At 34.4% G+C, this 19,921-nt stretch overlaps 3 protein-coding genes across 8 annotated transcripts; 1 reads left to right on the forward strand and 2 right to left on the reverse strand.

Moving 5' to 3' along the window:
• Positions 1-1,120: 1,120 nt before the first annotated feature.
• On the reverse strand, positions 1,121-6,519 carry LOC140887989 (condensin complex subunit 2). The gene is made up of 13 exons (XM_073295648.1): positions 6,178-6,519; positions 5,971-6,072; positions 5,042-5,159; positions 4,638-4,687; positions 4,477-4,537; positions 4,122-4,322; positions 3,703-4,004; positions 3,452-3,596; positions 3,111-3,358; positions 2,873-2,903; positions 2,419-2,561; positions 1,897-2,007; positions 1,121-1,710 (listed from the first exon to the last, which is right to left on the reverse strand). Exons 1-13 carry the CDS (start codon positions 6,415-6,417, stop codon positions 1,510-1,512), a joined length of 1,953 nt encoding a protein of 650 aa, XP_073151749.1. The 5' UTR covers positions 6,418-6,519; the 3' UTR covers positions 1,121-1,509.
• Positions 6,520-9,456: 2,937 nt separating this feature from the next.
• Positions 9,457-12,745, forward strand: LOC140891057 (uncharacterized). 4 transcript variants are annotated; one of them, XR_012152413.1, is made up of 5 exons: positions 9,457-9,807; positions 10,530-11,822; positions 12,040-12,276; positions 12,395-12,445; positions 12,541-12,745. XR_012152413.1 is itself a non-coding variant. In XM_073299302.1 (4 exons), exons 1-3 carry the CDS (start codon positions 9,625-9,627, stop codon positions 12,265-12,267), a joined length of 1,704 nt encoding a protein of 567 aa, XP_073155403.1. In that variant the 5' UTR covers positions 9,457-9,624; the 3' UTR covers positions 12,268-12,276; positions 12,395-12,458. The 4 variants fall into 4 exon arrangements, 2 of the variants coding, with proteins under 2 accessions (XP_073155403.1, XP_073155402.1); XR_012152412.1 differs by having other exon boundaries at positions 12,040-12,445; XM_073299302.1 differs by lacking the exon at positions 12,541-12,745 and having other exon boundaries at positions 12,395-12,458.
• Positions 12,746-13,545: 800 nt separating this feature from the next.
• Positions 13,546-18,076, reverse strand: LOC140890685 (chromatin remodeling protein EBS-like). 3 transcript variants are annotated; one of them, XR_012152254.1, is made up of 6 exons: positions 17,846-18,076; positions 16,270-16,612; positions 16,091-16,159; positions 15,022-15,160; positions 14,440-14,522; positions 13,546-13,905 (listed from the first exon to the last, which is right to left on the reverse strand). XR_012152254.1 is itself a non-coding variant. In XM_073298660.1 (5 exons), the coding sequence occupies exons 1-5, from the start codon at positions 17,916-17,918 to the stop codon at positions 14,496-14,498; spliced, it is 651 nt and encodes a 216-aa protein (XP_073154761.1). In that variant the 5' UTR covers positions 17,919-18,076; the 3' UTR covers positions 14,188-14,495. The 3 variants fall into 3 exon arrangements, 2 of the variants coding, with proteins under 2 accessions (XP_073154761.1, XP_073154763.1); XM_073298660.1 differs by lacking the exon at positions 13,546-13,905 and having other exon boundaries at positions 14,188-14,522; XM_073298662.1 differs by lacking the exons at positions 13,546-13,905; positions 17,846-18,076 and adding an exon at positions 17,195-17,300 and having other exon boundaries at positions 14,188-14,522.
• Positions 18,077-19,921: the final 1,845 nt, after the last annotated feature.

The following is a 19,921-nucleotide window of genomic DNA, read 5'->3' on the forward strand; positions in this document are numbered from 1 at the left end:
TATAAAATCAAGAGAACTTAGCAGTAGATCACTATAAATTCTCCTGCCTTTTAGATTTAAAAAAAATATTAATTATTCATTATTAATTAATCATTATTGAACTTATAATGCTTTAATTGCTTTAATGGTTAATCCACTAAAAATCAAGAGAACTTAGAAGTAGAATTTATAAAATGTGGATGGAGGACAATATTTTTCAATATTGTGTTTTGAAAAAATTAGCCTTATATCCACAATTATATGTTTAAATATTAAGCACAATACGAGTATTGTTAGCTTGGCCCACCAACTACTTACCACATTTTCCTCAACTTACAATTGCAATTGTGTTAGCGTGGATATACGTTGTTTTTCAATTGTGTTTTGACAAAATTAGTCTTATATTCACAATTATATGTTTAAATATTAAGCACATGCAATATGGGTATTATTAGCTTGGCCCTTATCACATTTTCCTCAACTTACCATTGCCACTAATTAGTTGGAAATTATACTGCTCTAATGGATAAATAATTAACTATTGATAAAATAAAAATAATAATAAATAATTAAAACTATTTCGATATTTTCAATGGTTTATTCTATTTTCAAATTTTATAATTTATTATATCATATTAATTTGAGTGATATAATTATCCTAACTTAATTGTACCCACCATAATATATAGTTAATTTAATTTAGAATTTATTAAATGGAGTTCGTAAAATGACATCATAATTGTAGTTAGAAGAATATCATCTAATTATATTATATAATCATTATCTAAAATTATAAAATTTGTAAATCAAGAAAAAAAAACCTAAAACTATAGCGATATTTTATATGGTTTACTCTATTTTCATATTTATAATTTATTATATCATATACATTTGAGATATAATTATTCTTTTAGTATTTCGAGGTAAGGGTCATTGCTTTATACTTTCGAGTTTCTTGGGGTCTACCTCTACTCCCTGTGTGGTAAAAATATGCCCCAAGTACTCGATTTGTTGCAACTCGAATTGACTTTTTTTTTTGGTTCAATTCTAACTTGTTCGCCCTCAATATATCCAAGACAGTTCTTAAATGCATCAAATGATCTTTCCAACATTTACTGTAAACTAAAATGTCATCAAAAAATATCAAAATAAATTTTCGCAAGTAGGGGCAAAATTTCTCATTCATAATGGATTGAAAAGTAGCTAGAGCGTTCTCGAGACAAAACGGCGTAACAAGGAATTCAAGGTAGAAACTGAATTATGTGAGATAATGTTCCCAGAGTAAACTCTAAAATACAAATATACCCTAGCCTCAGCTTGTAAACACTCACAAAACAAAGTGCTACAGAATGATTCTACTGATGTTCTGCTTCTTTACTTTATACGCCACTTCGCTCTTCACGTGGAGGTCCCCTCTTCTTTCTCTCATAGACATATTTGATAATGGGACTTTCTTCCTGGACTGGGTTTTCTTCATGGTTGTCATTCCTTTCTTCACACACTGATATATCCTCATGATCTTGGCCTTTCTTAGTTGGGCCCGTAACATATGCTCAGATCATCCATGCTGGGGCAGTCATTGATCTGCATTCCATGCTCATTTGCTAAATGCAGTAGACATATGAAGCACAAATGAGGTGAGATGTCATTGATAGATGCTGCAGCTCGGCAGCTGTCTGGGAAGGAAGACAAGACTTGGCGAAAGGATATTGTTCCTTCCGGCGATTTCTCCTGAAAATGGTCCTTGGCGGTTAAAGTTTACATGATTGTAGCAGCGGTAGTTCACAAAGTGAAAAAGAAAAATGTATGCATGTAAATTCACACACAAGCAAGTACTTCCATGTAAATGACACAAGAGTATGATTCTTGATGGATCATGAGAAACGACCCTTTAAAATTTTAAATGGGAAAATTTACCCGAGATGAAGTTCGATTCAATTTCTGTATATGGTCCCAGAGAGTTTCCTTGAGTACATGAACATCAACCTGTTTAGAAGTCCTGTCGTACTGAACCTCGATCTTGTTTACCTGTTTACTCCAATAAAAAAATGAGCATGGGGCTCTAGCTGCCTTTTTGTTTCAGAAACATCAAATGTATTGGTGAGCAAAAAAGCATATCAGAAGGAAATAATTTTCAGCCTTTTCTTGCTTGAGCATCACATTAGTTGGTAATAGTATGACTTTTCTGTTTGCCAGTGATTGGTGGCCAATAAGCCTGTAAGTGATTATTGCTACGAAAATGGAGCTGTGGGAACAAACATGTGCCACCAATTTACCACTGAATTCAGAAACATTTCTATAAAGCAATTTTTTTACTTAGATATCGAGGACAATTCATAATGTTGAAGATCCAAAAACTAGATCAGCTGTTTAGCTTGCCCAGTTGGACTTCGCGAGCGATAATGAAAAAATTGTAAGATCTATCAAAGTGTAACCAACCTGCCGAGGTTGAGAGACAAGTGTGCTTGACTCTTCAACATCACTGTTGGAATGTCCATCATCATATGCACCATCGAAACCACCACCATCATCATCCCAAAACTTTGTTGCTCCAACGTCATCTCCATGTTGGGTTTCCTCATCTAGTCATACAAATTAGTGATGTCATTGCATCAACGTGATATGGAAAAGTTAACAGCAAATTGCGTCAAAATTAATTGCTAGATGCATATTTGAGTCAAAATGATGAGAAATATGTCACCCATGTTGGGTGACAGTGACACCAGAATTTACTTTCAAGGTGACAAGAAATATGTCACTTGTGTTGTCTGACACCAGGAAGAAAATACCAACATTTTACCATGTTTCAGTCATAAAAATTGTCATTTGCCACATGCAATGACACATTTCTGTAAAGTAGCACATAAGGATGTGTGAGATCATGCAAACCTACCTTTCCTCCTCCTTCCACCCTTTCCAAGGCACTACAATAAGAAATAAAACAAAATGATGAAATATCCCAAGACAATAATGTTATGAATCTATTTTGAAGATTGAAAGACTAAATAAACATATATCAGCATGTATCATTCTTCTTCGACAACTGACACATCAAAGTTAACACTAGTAAACAAGAGTGGGGCGAGTGGTTGGACTAGTAAGGGAGAGGGAGGTCAGGCTATCAAGTTTACCAAAACATTAGGTAACAAAAATAGCTTCACAAGATCTTCCGGTTGGTAGTGACAATCTTCTGGAAGCTTTGTGTTGCTAGGTGCGCGATTTGCTGACAGCAACAGTGACTTGGGATTCTTAGGAGGATCAAATATATTTGAAATATCAGCGTCGATGGCTCTAGAAAAATCAAGGTCTGTCTCTGCTTTCTTGTTTCTCATTTTCTTGGCTTTTGGCGATCCATTTTCCTCAGCTGGGTCCTTAGGATCTATAAAACAGTCTTCATTAAATGTCAGCGCTAAAAACAAGAAGAAAAGAACGGGAAGTTTATGAAATGTGCAAGCCCCTGTCACAAATATACCTTTCACCTTCTGATATTTCCAATGATTGGGCCCTGCCCATGCATTTTGCTTTGTCGAAAATCCCAAACTTAAAAACAAGTAGCCATCAACTTCTCCAAATCTATCATCTACGAGGAGGTCATGGAACTTTACACTGTCATCACCCTGACAAATCAAACAAGTTACAGAGCATAATTAACATATTTTTATTTTTCAAAAAAGGTGAATAGACACAAGAATAATGTAGAAAAACTAGGGAATGAAAATCTACTGAATCAGAAACATCTGGCTGAGTTGGAAAAATTGGATCCTGATCATAAGATCCTTCATCTACCGTACAAGTATGGTCATAATGACCGAAGCCCGTGTTTTCACAATTTCCGAAAGAATCACCATTTCCGAACGAATCACCATCCATGTCAATGTTATTGTTCAAACTCCCAATAACTTGCTCAGATGAATTCAAATCATATGATATCCGTTGATCTTTATCAAACTGATTTAGTATGGCCCCCAGGCTGGGAGATATTTCCATATCATTTGACATATTCAGTACCATCTGCTCAATGCACTCTGACAAAATTAAACAAATGCGGGTTATGTGATTGAGAGACCAGTCATCTCTGCAGAATAAAAAAAATTTGTATATTCCTGCCAAATCAAGCCATCATATGCTGCAGATGTACATACCTCTAGCAAAAGACAAATCAATTGTTTCTCCCCCCTCACACTGAGACAAGGTAGACATACACTTTCCAGGTACTTCCATTGAATCAAAAAGGACCCGGCAATCAGCATAAACTCCAAGATTGTTCAGCAACAGACCTTTAGCCCCACCTTCATCAAACTGTGCTGATGTCTGATGGTAGAGAGGATCTACCACAAATGCGACTGAGAGACAAAAATCAAAACACACTTGCTCAGTCCAGTGAGTGAACACATAAACAAAACAAAGGCACGGACAGATGCAAAGACAATGTGAGTTCACAAAGTCAAATAAGGAAAATACAAGTATTTTTCTAACAGCAGTAAAAGACTACCATACCATCAAACTTCTTTACATTTATAGCATTGAAAGATGGCTCCAGTGTAGATAAAGGCGACAACTGCACATACATAGTAACTCTTTCAAAATTCAACAATCAGTCAATCGACTAGATACTGAAATCAAATTGTTGACCTACTACACAGGAAGAGACTCTTAACCTTTCTCCCTTGCTCCTTTGAATCATTTTCTTCTTGTTCGTTATTGATATCTGTGAGTAGATACTAAACACAATTAATAGAAAGTAAAATAAGGGAATACAAACAATTATCTACACCCGCACATGCTAAAAATTCCAGGTCAAGCACCATCATTCATTTGAAAAGAACCAGATGACAAATTACTGACAGAGAGCATTCAGTAACAGTGAATGGTAGAATGAGATCCATCTGAAAATGTACAGATCAAATACAAAATTCAAGTTCTTATTTAACTAAAAACCAAATAATGTACAGACCAAATACAAAATTCAAGTGCTTGTTAACTAAAAATCAAATAATGCATGTGCATAAAACTTACAAAAATAATGACGAGCTAGAAGAAATATAACTATGGGAACCCTAACCTTGTTCATTTTCTTGGCCAACTCTATTGATTCCTCCAAGGACTTTATAAGCCTCAGAATGAACTGAATCCACCCTCAAGGAATATATCTTAACCCCAGCTTCTAGGGTACAACTTGCCTACATAACAAGTTAAGATGTGGCAGGTGTGAAATGAATAAACGAACATAAAACGTTAGTCATGTGCACGCTCTGAGAGTGTTTCTTGTATAAAGGTATGTCATCAGTATCAGCCTGTGCGCCACATTTCCAGCCCAAGAATCGATATCATTTGCACATATGACCGATCATAATAACTCACCAAACCTACTTTATTAGGAGTTTGAGCACATGAAATGCGTGACCAAAGCTAGAACGTACATAATTGCTTTCAATATTATACTTAAAGCTCTCAATTTTCCACTAGCGCAGAATCCTGCAACAGCTTATCAGAAATGTATGTTAAAAACATGACAAAATGCTAGCATGAGAGAACAAAAGTTTCTTAGGCAGACACTCAACTTAGACGGATGATTATTAATAAAAAATTTATCTTTCCTTTTTCCTTCTTTGTATCATTTTCCAAAGTTCGGATCCCATCATTTTTTAGTACCAAAATCCAGCCAAATATACAATTCACAAACTTGAGCCAAGATATTCAAACTGCTCTTGCAACTATTAATCCCCGGTAACGACAGCGAAATGAACACTAGAACTAAGCTTCTTAAAACACTCAATTACTCACGCGTCTACTAAACTTCGATTTCTTCCAAAGCCTCCTCGTCTGAAATGGGGAATAAATTTAACTACGAACCACAGGATCGTATCAACTACAGTGATGTATAACAAAGCAAATGCCAAACTGAGCTTCCCATTACCAAGAAGCTGTCTTCCCCGTTTATTAAGAGAAAAGACACCTTTTAATTGAACCCATGAAAATCTTTGAGTCTACCTTTTGGAAATTGGTCTCGGCATCATTTTCTTCTTCAACTTTAATAATTTCTCCAAGGTGATCAATCAAATTCAGCTCCCACGTATTCTTCTGATTAATTTTCTGAACGGACACGGTATTCAAAATATACGTATTAAAACAAAAAAGATTACAAACAAAAACAGAAAACACGGAAGTAACAACAGAAACTGAAAAACAAATCCGAACATTTTCACTGGCAAGTTTAATGCAATTGTGTAACAATTGAAGGATCTGTTCTTTTCCGAGACATGGGTCATCTTCAGGAGAAGTAGAAGTAGGAGCGCCGAGCTTGCGGCGGACAGCGGCGGCTCGGGCTGCGCGTGCCTGGGCCCTTTCGAGTTTATCGTTGTTGGAGGCCAGGAAGAACGGACTCGTCGGGGAGAACGGAGCCCTTTGTTTCGCTTTCGGGCTTAAGGCTTCAGCCATTGTCGTTAACGTTGATAACTCAAAATTTGCAGAAATTGGAGCAACAGATACGATCTGAGTGCAAAATTTTTGAAAATGGTGATGTTTATGTTCGTTCCCCTCTTTCGATTTGAATTTTTAGTTGCTTATTATATTATTATATCATATAAATATAAATATACCCTTTTTGTTCTTTCCTTCATTTCACAAGTCGTCGTGACATTTAACAAAAATTATTAAAAAACAAATTATATACAAATTTTTTATTTTATTTTTACTTGATTTATTCAAAAAATAGTTATATAATTTTCACAAATTTTAGTAACAGTGATATATTATTAAAAATATAGAAATATTATTGTCATATATAGTGTACATTTATATATTTGGAACAAAAAAACATGACTAGATAATTGAAACTAGAGGGTGTTTGGGAGAGCTTAAAAACTTTTGCAAACAGCTTATAAGCTGTTTTAGAGCTTTTAAAATCTCAAATTTTGTTTGGCAAAAATTTTTAAAAAAAACTTATAAGCTGTCAAAATAAGCTGTTTTTAAAAAAAGTAAGGAGGAAGGTACTTTTTTCAAAAAGATCTTATTTTAATATTCTATCTCTCTAAAATATCCTTGAATATTTTCATAAATCTCCGTCATATCCTCCACTCATTAAATATTAAATATTATTTTTTAAAAAAATTACAAATCACATAAATTTTTCTAAATTAAAATATTAAAACAATTTTATTTTTTAATATATGTTTATTCTAAAACTATTTTCGTATGTGTATAACTCAAAATTTTATTTTCATATAATTATACCATTTTTGGTAATGTTGACACTTTGGCCCCGTTTGGTTTTAAAAGCTAGGCCAAAAAAGCACTTTTTTAAGTGCTTTTTATTTAATAAAGTGTTTGGTTGACCAAAAAAGTGCTTAAATAAGCACTTTTTAAAGTCAAAATTAGAGTTTTTTCAAAAGCCAAAAATTATAGCTTAAAAAAGTGCTTTTTTAAAAAAATGTCTATCAAATCCAAACGGAGCTTTTGGCTAAGCTTATTAAAAAGAGCAAAGTTGTTTTACGAGTTTATAAGCTGTTAGAACTTATTTTAAAAATAAGTTTTTAAAGTGTTTGGGTAAACTTATTTTAAACAACTTAAAGATGTTGATATGTTTGGTATTATAAGATATTTTTATTGTCAAAATTACCAAAAAGGGTATAATTTTATGAAAATAAAATTTTGAGTTATACACATACGAAAATAGTTTTAGAATAAACATATATTAAAAAATAAAATTGTTTTAATATTTTACTTTAGAAAAATTTATGTGATTTATAATTTTTTTTAAAATAATATTTAATATTTAATGGGTGGAAGATATGATGAAGATTTATGAAAATATTCAATGATATTTTAGAGAGATGGAATATTAAAATAAGACTTTTTTTGAAAAAAGTACTTCCTCCCGCTTACTTTTTAAAAAACAGCTTATAAGCTGTTTGAAAGAGCTTTTAAACTCTCTCAAACACCCTCTAAAAAGATCTTATAATACCAAACATATCAACATCTTTAAGTTGTTTAAAATAAGTTTACCCAAACACTTTAACAGCTTATTTTAAAATAAGTTCTAACAGCTTATAAGCTCGTAAAACAGCTTTTAAGCACTAGGAGCTTATAAGCACTTTTTAATAAGGTTAGCCAAACACCCTCTAACAAATATCTTTTATGTAAAAGTTGAAGTTATCATAAAATCATCTCCAAAATATATCAAAATATTTTATTTTATAATCACTCTTTTCACACACTTTCATACACAGTGAAATTTTGTGTTCGTGATAATTGATAACGCACTGTGATTATTATTTTACTCGTGCTGCGTGTGTACATATTCTATTAATAATAATAATACTGCCTCCATGAGGATGTCTTAGTTGGTGTAGTAAGTGAGCACTTTGGCTAGATGTCAGGAGCTCGATTCGGCGATTCATCCTCCAACACATTCTTAAACTAGCTTATCGCACGGAGCTTCTTAGTACGCTTTACTTGGCTAGCATAATTTACTTGTTATTGTGTTAGTTTGAGGTTCACCCAATGCGCATTGAAATAAAGCGGATGTGGATTCCCACATCATAAAATTTAATTAAATAAAAATAAAACGATATTATTCCAATTCCCACATCATAAAATTTAATTAAAGAAAAATAAAACTATACTATCTAATAAAACACACATGACGTCAAAAAAAAAAGTGAACGCTCATATACTCTATAAAAAAACACACATAGGAATTTCCCAAAAAAAAAAAAACACACACACACATATACTATATATATATATATATATATATATATAATGATTTAGTCGGTTATTCAATTTGATGGAATAAATCATTGTTTGAAACGTCACGAGCTTAATTACATCTATCAATATTTTTTGGTTGAGTTTCTTCTAATGCAATTTATTCAACTAACATAATTTACAAATTATTGTATTGATCAATTTATACACAACTTGTTCAATGCGATTTAGGTAGTGTTTGCAACCTCTAAAAAAAATCTTCAAAATCACTTATTTTTAGAGTTTGCAAACACTACCTTACCTCGTTACTCACTAGATTCAAAATGTAGTTATGTTTTACATTAATTTTACTATAAACTAAATTATATTTTTTGATAAAATTGAATGGATCGAGTGCCATTATCATCACTAAGTTCACATAATCAAAGAAACGTAATATAAAGTATAAACTACTTATTGTTGGTGTAATTTTTTTATGTAAATTTTGTTTGCCCCTTAAAATATTTTGATCAAACATTATACATCACATTAGATTATTTTTTTGCAGCATAGTGGTATGTATTATTTTATATGCTGATTTTTTTTAAAAGAAGTAATTTTCATTTAACAATTAGATTACTTATTAAAATTTAAATAAAAATTTTTTTGGATGGCAGAGCCCAATTTGAAGTCCATAATCCCACTAGGCCCAGAAGCTTCTGGAACTCAAAACTGGACTTTGAATATTGATCTGACATTTACATACATACATATATGAAAATGGTTTCGATATGCAAATTAACATAGCTAAACTTCTCCGGCAAGAAAGAATCAGGAAATTCAACCACACTTTGAATCATCATTTCATTCGTACAAGTAAAATTTGCGATCCGAGCCTCTTATTAATTGTTGATTCTCGATTGGATTTGATTGGAGAAGATCTAAGATTTGTTGGGGATGGATTTTGAATTGAGAAGGGCCAGAGAGAAGTTGGAGAAGGAGCAGAGAGAGAGGAAAGAGAAGGCCAAGTTGAAGTTCGAGAGAGAGAGGAAGGCTAAACAAGAAGCGGCAAGCCAGCGCCAAGCTATCGAGGCCGCACAGAGTGCCCGTCGACTCGAAGCCGCAGAAGCAGAAGCCAAGGTTGAGCTTCCCTACCTCGTCCCTTCTTTGTTTGCAAAATTCGTATTTTGTGTTTGACAATCTGTGAATTGATGTGGTTATGATTGATGGCGAATGGGTGTAAAATATGTAGTTTTTTGTGTTCTATAATTAAGTTTATTGGACAATCAAAATTCAAAACTGCTGTAGATATTAAATTCCAACAAATTGAGAGAGAAAGAATAAAAGACGAAGGTAGAAAATCTACCTTGATTTTCTGGGTATTATCAATGTGATGTTATTTGCAGTACATGCAAAAGGGTGTTGGAACCACATATCTGGTAGTTATGAAGCCATCCATATCTTGTTTTTGTTTATTTTTCTCCAGTGTAAGCAGACCAATGTACGTGTAATGTTGATGTATAGAAGAGATGAGGGTAGTGTATGAAAACGTTTTATTCCTCTTGAGGTTCGAAATATTGTATGAAAAAATGGATATTATGTTACTTTTACATTTCGTAAGCTTTATATTGAAAAGCTTGCTGGTTAGGTAGCGTTTGCAACCTCGAAAAATAAGTGATTATGGATTTTTTTCAAAAACTTTTTCCCCAGTTCTAATGAAATTATTTTACGCATGTAAAATTTCATTATTTTCTCATAGATTATGCAGAATTGTGGGATTAGTTCCTTATTTCCTTTGTTGGTGACTGAATTTGATCGGGGATCAGATCTTGACTCTACCAAAAATTGTGTCTCCTCTACAGGCAAACCAGCAAAATGAAGAAAATTTACTTGCCGGTCGGGGAGTCAATTTTTCACGTATTTTGGAAGCTATACCTTATCAGGGCAGTGGAGACAAGATTAAACTGCCTCCTTCCTGTTTCACTGAATTGTCTGATCAAGGCGCATTCGACAAGGGACCATTGCATTTCTCTTTATCCTTAATATATCTGGATTCTCTCTCCGGTGGGGAAAGTACTGAGAAGGAATTGTCCAGGACAACACATGCTGGTGTCCTGGAGTTCACTGCAGAAGAAGGTTTCGTGGCACTTCCTCTGCACTGTTGGAGTAACTTGTTCTCTGCTGAGACTCCAAAGTCTTCTATGGTGGAAGTGCGTTATGTTTGGCTCCCCAAAGGAACTTATGCAAAACTTCAATCACATGAATTGGGTTTTTCTGATATTCCCAATAATAAAGCGGTTCTGGAAACAAGCCTTCGCCAACATGCAACCCTTTCCCAAGGTGATGTACTCACAGTCAGTCATGGTGTCCTGACTTATCACTTGCACGTACTTGAGTTGAAACCTTTTTCTAGTATATCTGTTCTAGAAACAGATATCGAGGTCGACATAATGGGTCCTGAGTCCCCAGAAAGTGCAAACCAGTATACTTTGAGACCTCTCATAATCGGGAAGCCTGAGTCTGGAATGGTTGATGAAGGAAATTACAAGTACTTCAAGTTCTCGATAGATGATGACACTTGGAATAGGATTTCGTTGGGAGATGTGAAAATTGTGGTCAACTTAGAGTCACATACTCAAGAAGGAGATACAGATCTCTATGTCTCCAAGCATCCCCTTTTGTTCCCTACCCGCCACCAGCATGTCTGGTCTTCCCATGACATGGGTTCGAAGGCATTGGTGCTTGGCTCAAAGGATCTGAACTTGGGTCCAGGTACTTACAGTGTTGCTGTGTACGGCTTTAAGGGAACATCCAAATTCTCTGTTTCAATTGTTGTTCAAGATGTTTCAAAGCAATTGGGCCATACAGCTTCTTCTTCATCATTTACCGGGACAGATACTACAGAATGTAAAAATTGTAAACGCCATGTACCTTCAAGGACTATTGCACTTCATGAGGCCTATTGTAGCAGACACAATATTGTCTGCCAGCATCATGGTTGCGGCGTTATTCTTAGAATCGAGGAGGCAAAAAACCACGTTCATTGTGAAAAATGTGGCCAAGCTTTCCAAAAGGGTGAGATTGAGAAGCACATGAAAGTGTTTCATGAACCACTTCATTGCCCTTGTGGGATAGTCCTTGAGAAAGAAGAAATGGTAAGAATCACGTTCTATTCATCTCTTCAAATATGTCGACCCTTGGATGATTGTTATCTTTTTTCTTTTGGGGGTGATTTCGTGGCATTCATAACATAAATGACTGATCTTCTGTTGATGATAGAGAAAAATATTACGTGTTTTGGTGTTACTTCTCTGACTCTATTTTGTGTTTTTCTCTTAGCTCACTGTTAGATTGTATAATGAACTTTGGCAGGTGCAACATCAGTCCTCAGATTGCCCCTTGCGACTAATTCCATGCCGATTCTGTGGAGATATGGTTCAAGCTGGGACTTCTGCTGCAGATGTCAGAGACCGAATGAGGGGATTATCAGAACACGAGAGTGTCTGTGGATCAAGAACCGCACCCTGCGATTCTTGTGGGCGTTCTGTTATGTTGAAGGATATGGATATACATCAAATTGCTGTGCATCAGAAAAACTGATCTTGAATTGTTGGCATTCTTTACTCTTCAGAGCTTTATACTTTCAGTGTCAAGTGGTTCATGTCCGGCAAATCTGAAGCCAATATCTTTTTACGGATCTGAATCTGATCACTCTTTTGCATTGCAGAATTGTTGTTGCTGATTCTGATGAGATTGCGTTATGAAGAAATATGATTATGTATGTATCGTTGCTTCTTGTTTTTTTTTTTTTTTTTATTATTATTATTATTTTTTGCCTTATTATATTTTATATATTTGTATTCTTTTATCCAGGTTTCGGTTGTTGATACGAAGACAGAAATCCATTTTCTACTCTGTTTTAATTATTTATTTAAATGGCATGGTGTTAACTCACGCAAGCCGCGACGGCATACAAATATCCTATCAGCCAATGTTGTAATAAAATACACAAATAAATAAATATATCGTCACGTAAGCTGCCGTAAGTTTCATGCATAAATTTTGCAAGACAGAACTCTGAACGTGTTCATACGTATTATTTTTATATTAAAATTATTAATTTTTATTGTATAAGTATTATTTTTATATTAAAATTATTAATTTTTATTGTAAATATAAACGTGTTCATCCGTATTATTTTTATATCAAAATTATTAATTTTTATTATAAATATAAAAGTATTAGTCTGTCACATAAATAAAGATTTGGAAAACATGAATAAACGAACATTCGCGAAATTGATTCACAAGAGACCCATAAATCATTTAGTAAACTTTAAAAAAACAACATTTTTTTTGTCTCTCAATTTTAAGCCTTTAAAATCATTGTATCAAATGACAAATCTAAATGAAAGAGGGTGTTTGAAAGAGTTTATAGGATTTGAAAACATCTTAAAATTTAAACAATTTAAAAGTTGTCAAAATAAGTTGTTTGACAACTTATAAGCTGTTTTTAAAAAAGTAAGGGAGAGTAATTTTTTCAAAAATATTTTTTTTTGATATTTTACTTCACCATATTATCCTTATATATTTTATTAAATTCTCACAATGCCCTCTTTTTCAATTTTTATACATGATTTATCAAATTTTTTTCTAAATTAAAATTATAAATAGTTTTATTTTTTTAATATATGTTTAATATTTATAATAAATTTAAAACTATTTTTAAATGTATGTTAATATTTAAATTATTTTTATAGTATGTTACCCTTTCATAATTTCAACAATAAAAAGATCTTATAATACCAAACACATCAACATATTTAAGTTTTTAACAACTTATTTTTAAAATAAAACCTGAGAGCTTATAAGCTAAAAGCTCCTAGAGTTTATATGCTGTTTTTAATAAGCTTAGCCAAACACCCTCTAAGTCATATAATCCACATGATACAAAACACAATACATTTGCAGAATCTGTACATGCCCTCTGAACATGCATGTATCATAGACATTGAAGATTCTAAACATGGACAGCATGTTCTCGTCCATACCTGTCATGGTCCTAAATTTTTTTATTTTACACCCGGAGCATTCACGAAGTGATGAAATTTTAGTCTTTGGATCATCAATACTTGCAAGTCATTTTCTACTGAATACGAGAGACCTACATGATCAAATAGTCCCAATACTGTTGGGACGGAAGAATTACTCAAGGGGAGCATAGGCCAACTCCATAACCCTGGCCAATGAGAAAGAGTCAAACTCATGCTTGCTTATCAAGTAAACAAACTCACTTGTTAAAGAAAATGGTGAAGAAAACGGTAGTAAAATTATCTCCACCCAGTTTTGGGAGAGGAGCAACAATACACGAACATGAACGTACTTAGTGGTGGGGAATCGTGACAATTGACCACACGACATGGAACAAGTCGCAGTGAAACCGAGGAATTTCCACAAAAAACCAAAGCAAAAGGAAGAAAGCCACTTTTGGTTACATAAAAATTGTGAAATCAAAACATAGTGAATAAAGCACTAGACTTGGCATCATCAGACATTACGTTATTGAAACGTTTCAAATTAGTTGATTTGACTACATTTAAATTTCTTCCGAAAGGAGTTGCCCACGTCCAGATAAACACAATTACCATGTGCAGCATATCTCACACACGCTAGTCGCTAATTGTACATGATAGAAAACAGTCCAGATGCATTAATAGATAACAAAGGTGCCATAATTAGAAGCCTCTAGCTATTCTAAATACAACAACAATACCGATGTGAGTATGCAAAGAAAAGGGAGCCTCTGCATTATGCATTGAAACCAATCTGTCATCTCTTTCTTCGCTTTGGCTCCACCTGATGAGTAAAATTAACAAAAATCAATGAGCATGACCAGCTAACCTTGTGTACAATTACGAAAATATGATAAACTTTTTCAAGTACAGTGAATTTCTTTGGTACACAATGTTAACAAAAAACTAGTTGTTACAAATAAAGTATCTAAATTTTCACGAGTTGTTAACAAAATAACCAGAGAGCAATATTCCAGGGACACCATTCCAAATAGTTGAAAAATCGGCACAAGAGATTCCAGAACAGGGACAGAAAGCCACATAACAGTCACCGAAGCATGGTTAAACATAAAAGAGGAAAGGAGGGTCAACTCTTGAAGTAATTTGTATAGCAGGACAGCAAGACCGAATCACATCTTGCAGTAAATAGTAATAATCTTCTCAAGCAAAAGAAAAGGTACTGTACATCTTATATTTAAATACCTACTTTCAAGAGGCTAACACCATGATTGGAAAGAATGAATTGAGAATTTGACAGCAAAATGATAGAGAAAAATCCATACCTTCGCTTCAGCAGGAGGTGATACAGGAAATGAGTTCAAAGACCTTTTGGCGTCATCATCAGATGAACAGTCAGAGCACAGGAAGTGATCCAATTTCTTTGCGTCTTCAATGGTCATACGCATACAAGAAGGATGAAACCTTCAATCAAACAATATATTAAACATGTGTTCTAAATAGTGAGTTAAAATAGAAAATCACCACCAAACAATTTCAAAGTAATAAAGCTATGATCACCAGTTTGAGACACCATTACAAGATGCTAGAACCTAACCATAATGTTCAGTCAACAACAATCTAGAGCATGCATGTGTGCATATCTTGCACCAAGAATAACTGTAATCCAATTCAATTGAAAGCCAACCGTCTGGCCGCTAAACCTCAGATCTGCTAGATTGTAAAACACGACAAGCTTGGTTTGAATTAGTCAATTCACATTGACTTCCCTCATATTCGTAAGCATTTAATCTCCACATAAACATTTGACGTGATATAATAGCCACTACAGCTATCAAAAGCTATAATTCATATACTGATTAATATAATAGCTAGAACCGTGATCTATCATGTTGATTGTTGGCGCAATTTCAACTTGCTGAAATGGGTATTTGTTTTCAGAATTATTATGTAGTTCTATCACCATAGTGCTGTGTGAGGTTACTGCAGTGATGAAGTGGAGTGTAATCTGGATCCCTTTTTTTCTTGGTCCTTCATGCATGTACGTATTTTAAGAAAGAGAGATTTGGATGCTATGAGAATCAGCTGAGAAAATTGAAATCATTGGCTGTTATTCACTCACTTTGTATACTTGAATTCTGCTTTAAAAAAAAAAAAAAGATGACCAGATTGGAGATCTGGAAAATGTAGATTTACTGTGTGAACATGAGAAACATGTTCAAAAATTCCAAAAAGAAAACATGTAACTTCAAAACCACTCCAGTAAAAAAATAGGTACAAACTAGATATCTAACCACCTAGAACATTCAATGAAAAATATTTCATATGTTGTATCCTAATTACACAACCAAGGCAGTCAAGAACTTTACACAACCAAATAGCCAAGCGTCATACCAGTCCTTGCATCCTTCACATTGTACCATGAGATCATCTGGGTTGTAAGGCATCTCACACTTGCAATACCTTCAAAATAAAACCAGAAGGGTTCACATATCAGATATCAACAAAGTGTATTTTGCATATTTTCAATAACTAACACCAGAAAAGTCAAAATTCTAAAAAGCGAAACTCACACGGCTACACGGTCTGGAGTGAACCCTCCAGTTGCAGCCTTGTACTCAAACCTACAAAAGTAATCCTCTGCTCCCACGTTTTCAAGCTTGGTGTAGTTTTTAAAGGTGTGCACAATACACCTGCCTTCAATAGTATGAGCACTCTGTACATCGAAGTGATCCGACAAGAAGAGCTCTTTGGCACCATGGAACTGTCTGCGACCTCCAATTGATTCTTCAGGCCGGTAGTACCATTGTACATGCACCTTCACGTTGTTCCTGTGATCAGCCTCAATTTTTTCTACTCTTGCCACATAAGGGGGCTTGTCTGAATCTGATGGTCTCATCAACACACAATCACCCGCTGCAAATATACCAACGTGACTTAGTCCAACAGAGTCTACACGTCTAATCAACCAAATAACCATGTGATCTACACATAGTTAAATTTGTTTGCATGGCAGTAATGTTTGTCAGGCATGTAAGATAGTAAAGAGCACCAATTTTTTAAATAATTCAAGCACTTGATATTAATATCTCAATATGAAACATATAGATGAGTGATGCACCTTCATTTGCAGGGTAAGGATGAATTTTAAAAACTATTGGATATTCCTAGATTAACTTTCCATGGAAGGAACGAGAATGGTAAATGTCCTCCTAGACCAAAAAATAATGATATAATAATCACAAATATTATAAGCACAAAACTCATGAGTGTCCTAATTGCTAGACGCAAATTGCGAAGCGACATTCGAGCCATGTTGAAGTGGGGAGCACTAAGGAACAATACAATAGAATCTAAATATTTGAAGACACTACATCCAATATTTACTTCAAACCCATTAAATGACAATTGAAATAAATTAATTAGTTTAAAGTGAAAATAAATAATAATCAATTTGCATTTTATCTCATATTGAGTATTTATTTAATTTAAGGCAACCTTTAAAGTCATCTTGAGCCTCAAAGCACATCAAGACCCGTGCTTCACAGTCAAGGATCATGATATTGAAGAATGATGCCTAGTTGCATGTACGCAGAAAGATGAATCTCCATTAGCACAGGCTTTTAGCAATACCTCAAAGGCTTTTAATAACTATGAAAATAATACAAACAACCATAGATGTCAACATTTTTAGGATTAGAAAACTTAGATATAGTTTTCAAGTTTCAAACGCAACCTCTTTTTCACAGGAACTACAAATGGAAATGGTGCTCATTTCTTTAAAGATTCCCTCCTATTTGCATCCAAACTTCATGTTTATGTGAATCAACTTGTCATACAATGAGTTTCAAGGATGTAAAGCATTCAACTTTGACATGGGTCTTCAAACAAATTGCCATCCGGAAGCTGCCGCTTAACATTTTTTTCCTTACTAGCCATAAACTAATGCGTTTCAAGCTCAAAATAATTCGGAACTTAAATTTCCACCTCAAAATCATACACTTTGCACTCACAATGTAAAGAAATAGAATCCTATTGCCACGAATCAATGCACGTCGCAAGTAAAACCAACCCGGGCAGCCAGACCGACATGCAATAATTATTAGAAAAGTAAAATTGTGCACAAAAGGACAAATAAAGTGACCATACGTCGAACGACTTTGTTGGTGCCCTTGATAGTGTATGAGTCAAGGTCCTTTTTTCCAGGTTTCGTCTTCGCCATCTCTTCTCATCAAAAGTGAATTTTTACAGCTAATTTGCGCAATATTATAGCTATCGATAGAGAAAAGCAAAACCCTAACCACGCGGTTTTTGAGAGAGAAATTTAGGGGGGAAAGGGGCGACGGAGGAGCTGTGTCGGAAGACTGGGGTTCAGTTCGCTTCCCGATTCTCTTTCTAAGGTACTAATAATAATACATAATGTATCGGTTATAATGCCACTGCTAAATCCCTAACGCCACACCAATTAAACATGTATCCTCCTTTTTGCCCCTCACATGGATTTTCTTTCTTTTTTTTTTCCAATTCAATTTCGCCTTCCAATAAACAGCAAGTGCGGTTCATTTTATAGCGTTAGTTAAATTGATGTGGTTCGATTGGCCAAACAGATGCCACCGTTACGATACGATCCAATTGCATTTAACTCTCTACGCTGGTGACTAAAATTTGATAAGAACAAGATTAAAATACAAATTTTTCTCCTTATAGATTAGTTACCTAACTAATTCATATATAAGTTAGATGCATTCAAAAATTTCGTATCAAATAAATTATCTAGAACCGATAATCAACGAACCAATTTCTTTAATAAACCGAATCGAATGATCTTGTTAACCCATAAAATAAAGCATTTTATTGGCCCAAAAGCTTCATGGAAATTTTACTCTAAATCCCAATGGTTGTGGCCCAAATAAATTCAGCTCAAGTTGAAGTCTGTGAAGAAAAGCGGCAAAAAAGATGAAAGAATGAGATTCAAAATAAATCAACACCAAGTCAAAAGTGGTTGCAAGAATAGTATTAAGAAAAACGTGGCCCACTTTCATGAAGAGTGAAAAGTTATTCACTCAGGAACAAGAAGAAAAGAGAATCGGCAATAGCAGGGAGATCATCATTCACATCAACATTTCAAGCCCCAAAAAGCTCTGAAATTTACAGCAATATTTTTGCAAATATTTCATACAATCACCGTGTTATTTTTCAAAAATTCTAGCGTACATATTTAGCTTGTTTTTGCTGGGTTCCTCGAACTATTACAGCAATTTTTTTTGTATTTATTATGGCAAACACTTGTCATTTTGAATTTTCAATAGCAAAGAATAAATATTTGATTGCTATTAATAATTCTCCTTCCAGTTTATTTTAGTTCTTTAGCGTTTTACCGGTGAACTTGAGATCGACAACGAAATCGGGACTCATTGTCTCTTGTTTTTAGAAGTTAGATTTTTATTTTTATTTATATTTTCATTTGGCACGTGAATTTTTATTTTTATTTATATTTTCATTTGGCACTCACGTGCCTGGCACGCCTGCAAATCAACCCGCTTGAGCTAATTTTTGTGTGCAAACATAATTTTGGCACGCCCGGTGGAACCCTTATGGCGCCATGAACCGTAGAGATCAGGAGAAAGGTGACATCAATCTGTCTCATGAGGATGTTGTTGGAGGCTCCGTTTACAGAGTGGAAATGATTGTTCATACAGAGGTTGAAAATGTTGAGAAACCTGCACAAACTGGTGAAGGTGGAGGACCTAGGAGTTCCAAAAATGGTGTTGGTTCCTTCCGAACATTTTGACTCATTGATTTCGAAAAAAATTGAAGATATGGATATGATGGTTGCTAGCACCATGGAACGTCTGGAGGAGGCACATAGGCTTGTGATATCGGCCATGAGCTTCATGCGAGGCGAGATGAGCAAAATTAAGTCTGGTGGAGAATCTGTTCCCAAAGTCACCATATCTAATGAACAGACCGTGAATCCGAAGAAAATTATTGAGGAAAGCCATAAACCTAATAAAGGTGGAGGATCCAATGGAGGGTCCCCGGCGGGCGATCTTCGCCACCCTGGGCACTCTGGTTTTGTTCATCAAAGTGAAAGATATGCTCCTCCTCACAGAAGAGAAGAGGAACCATGGGGAAGAGTTCCGCCAAATAGAGAGTCAGTGGTAAAGGACCTGTTCTTCAAATTTTTGCAGTCACGAACCCGGGAGCACAACCTGGATTTTATGA

The sequence above is a fragment of the Henckelia pumila genome, chromosome 3 (genome assembly GCF_033568475.1).
Source record: "Henckelia pumila isolate YLH828 chromosome 3, ASM3356847v2, whole genome shotgun sequence".
In the NCBI taxonomy this organism is placed as follows: Eukaryota; Viridiplantae; Streptophyta; class Magnoliopsida; order Lamiales; family Gesneriaceae; genus Henckelia; species Henckelia pumila.

Coding starts and splice junctions, on each gene's coding strand:
- LOC140887989 (XM_073295648.1), bottom strand. CDS start 6,417: ATGGCTGAAGCCTTAAGCCCGAAAGCGAAACAAAGGGCTCCGTTCTCC. Junction 6,073..6,177: donor TTAAACTTGCCAGTGAAAAT/GTTCGGATTTGT, acceptor GTGTCCGTTCAG/AAAATTAATCAGAAGAATAC. Junction 3,359..3,451: donor GAAATATCAGAAGGTGAAAG/GTATATTTGTGA, acceptor ACTGTTTTATAG/ATCCTAAGGACCCAGCTGAG.
- LOC140891057 (XM_073299301.1), top strand. CDS start 9,625: ATGGATTTTGAATTGAGAAGGGCCAGAGAGAAGTTGGAGAAGGAGCAG. Junction 9,808..10,529: donor CCGCAGAAGCAGAAGCCAAG/GTTGAGCTTCCC, acceptor TCTCCTCTACAG/GCAAACCAGCAAAATGAAGA. Junction 11,823..12,039: donor TCCTTGAGAAAGAAGAAATG/GTAAGAATCACG, acceptor GAACTTTGGCAG/GTGCAACATCAGTCCTCAGA.
- LOC140890685 (XM_073298660.1), bottom strand. CDS start 17,918: ATGGCGAAGACGAAACCTGGAAAAAAGGACCTTGACTCATACACTATC. Junction 15,161..16,090: donor TGTGAAGGATGCAAGGACTG/GTATGACGCTTG, acceptor GTTTGATTGAAG/GTTTCATCCTTCTTGTATGC. Junction 14,523..15,021: donor CACCTCCTGCTGAAGCGAAG/GTATGGATTTTT, acceptor TTTACTCATCAG/GTGGAGCCAAAGCGAAGAAA.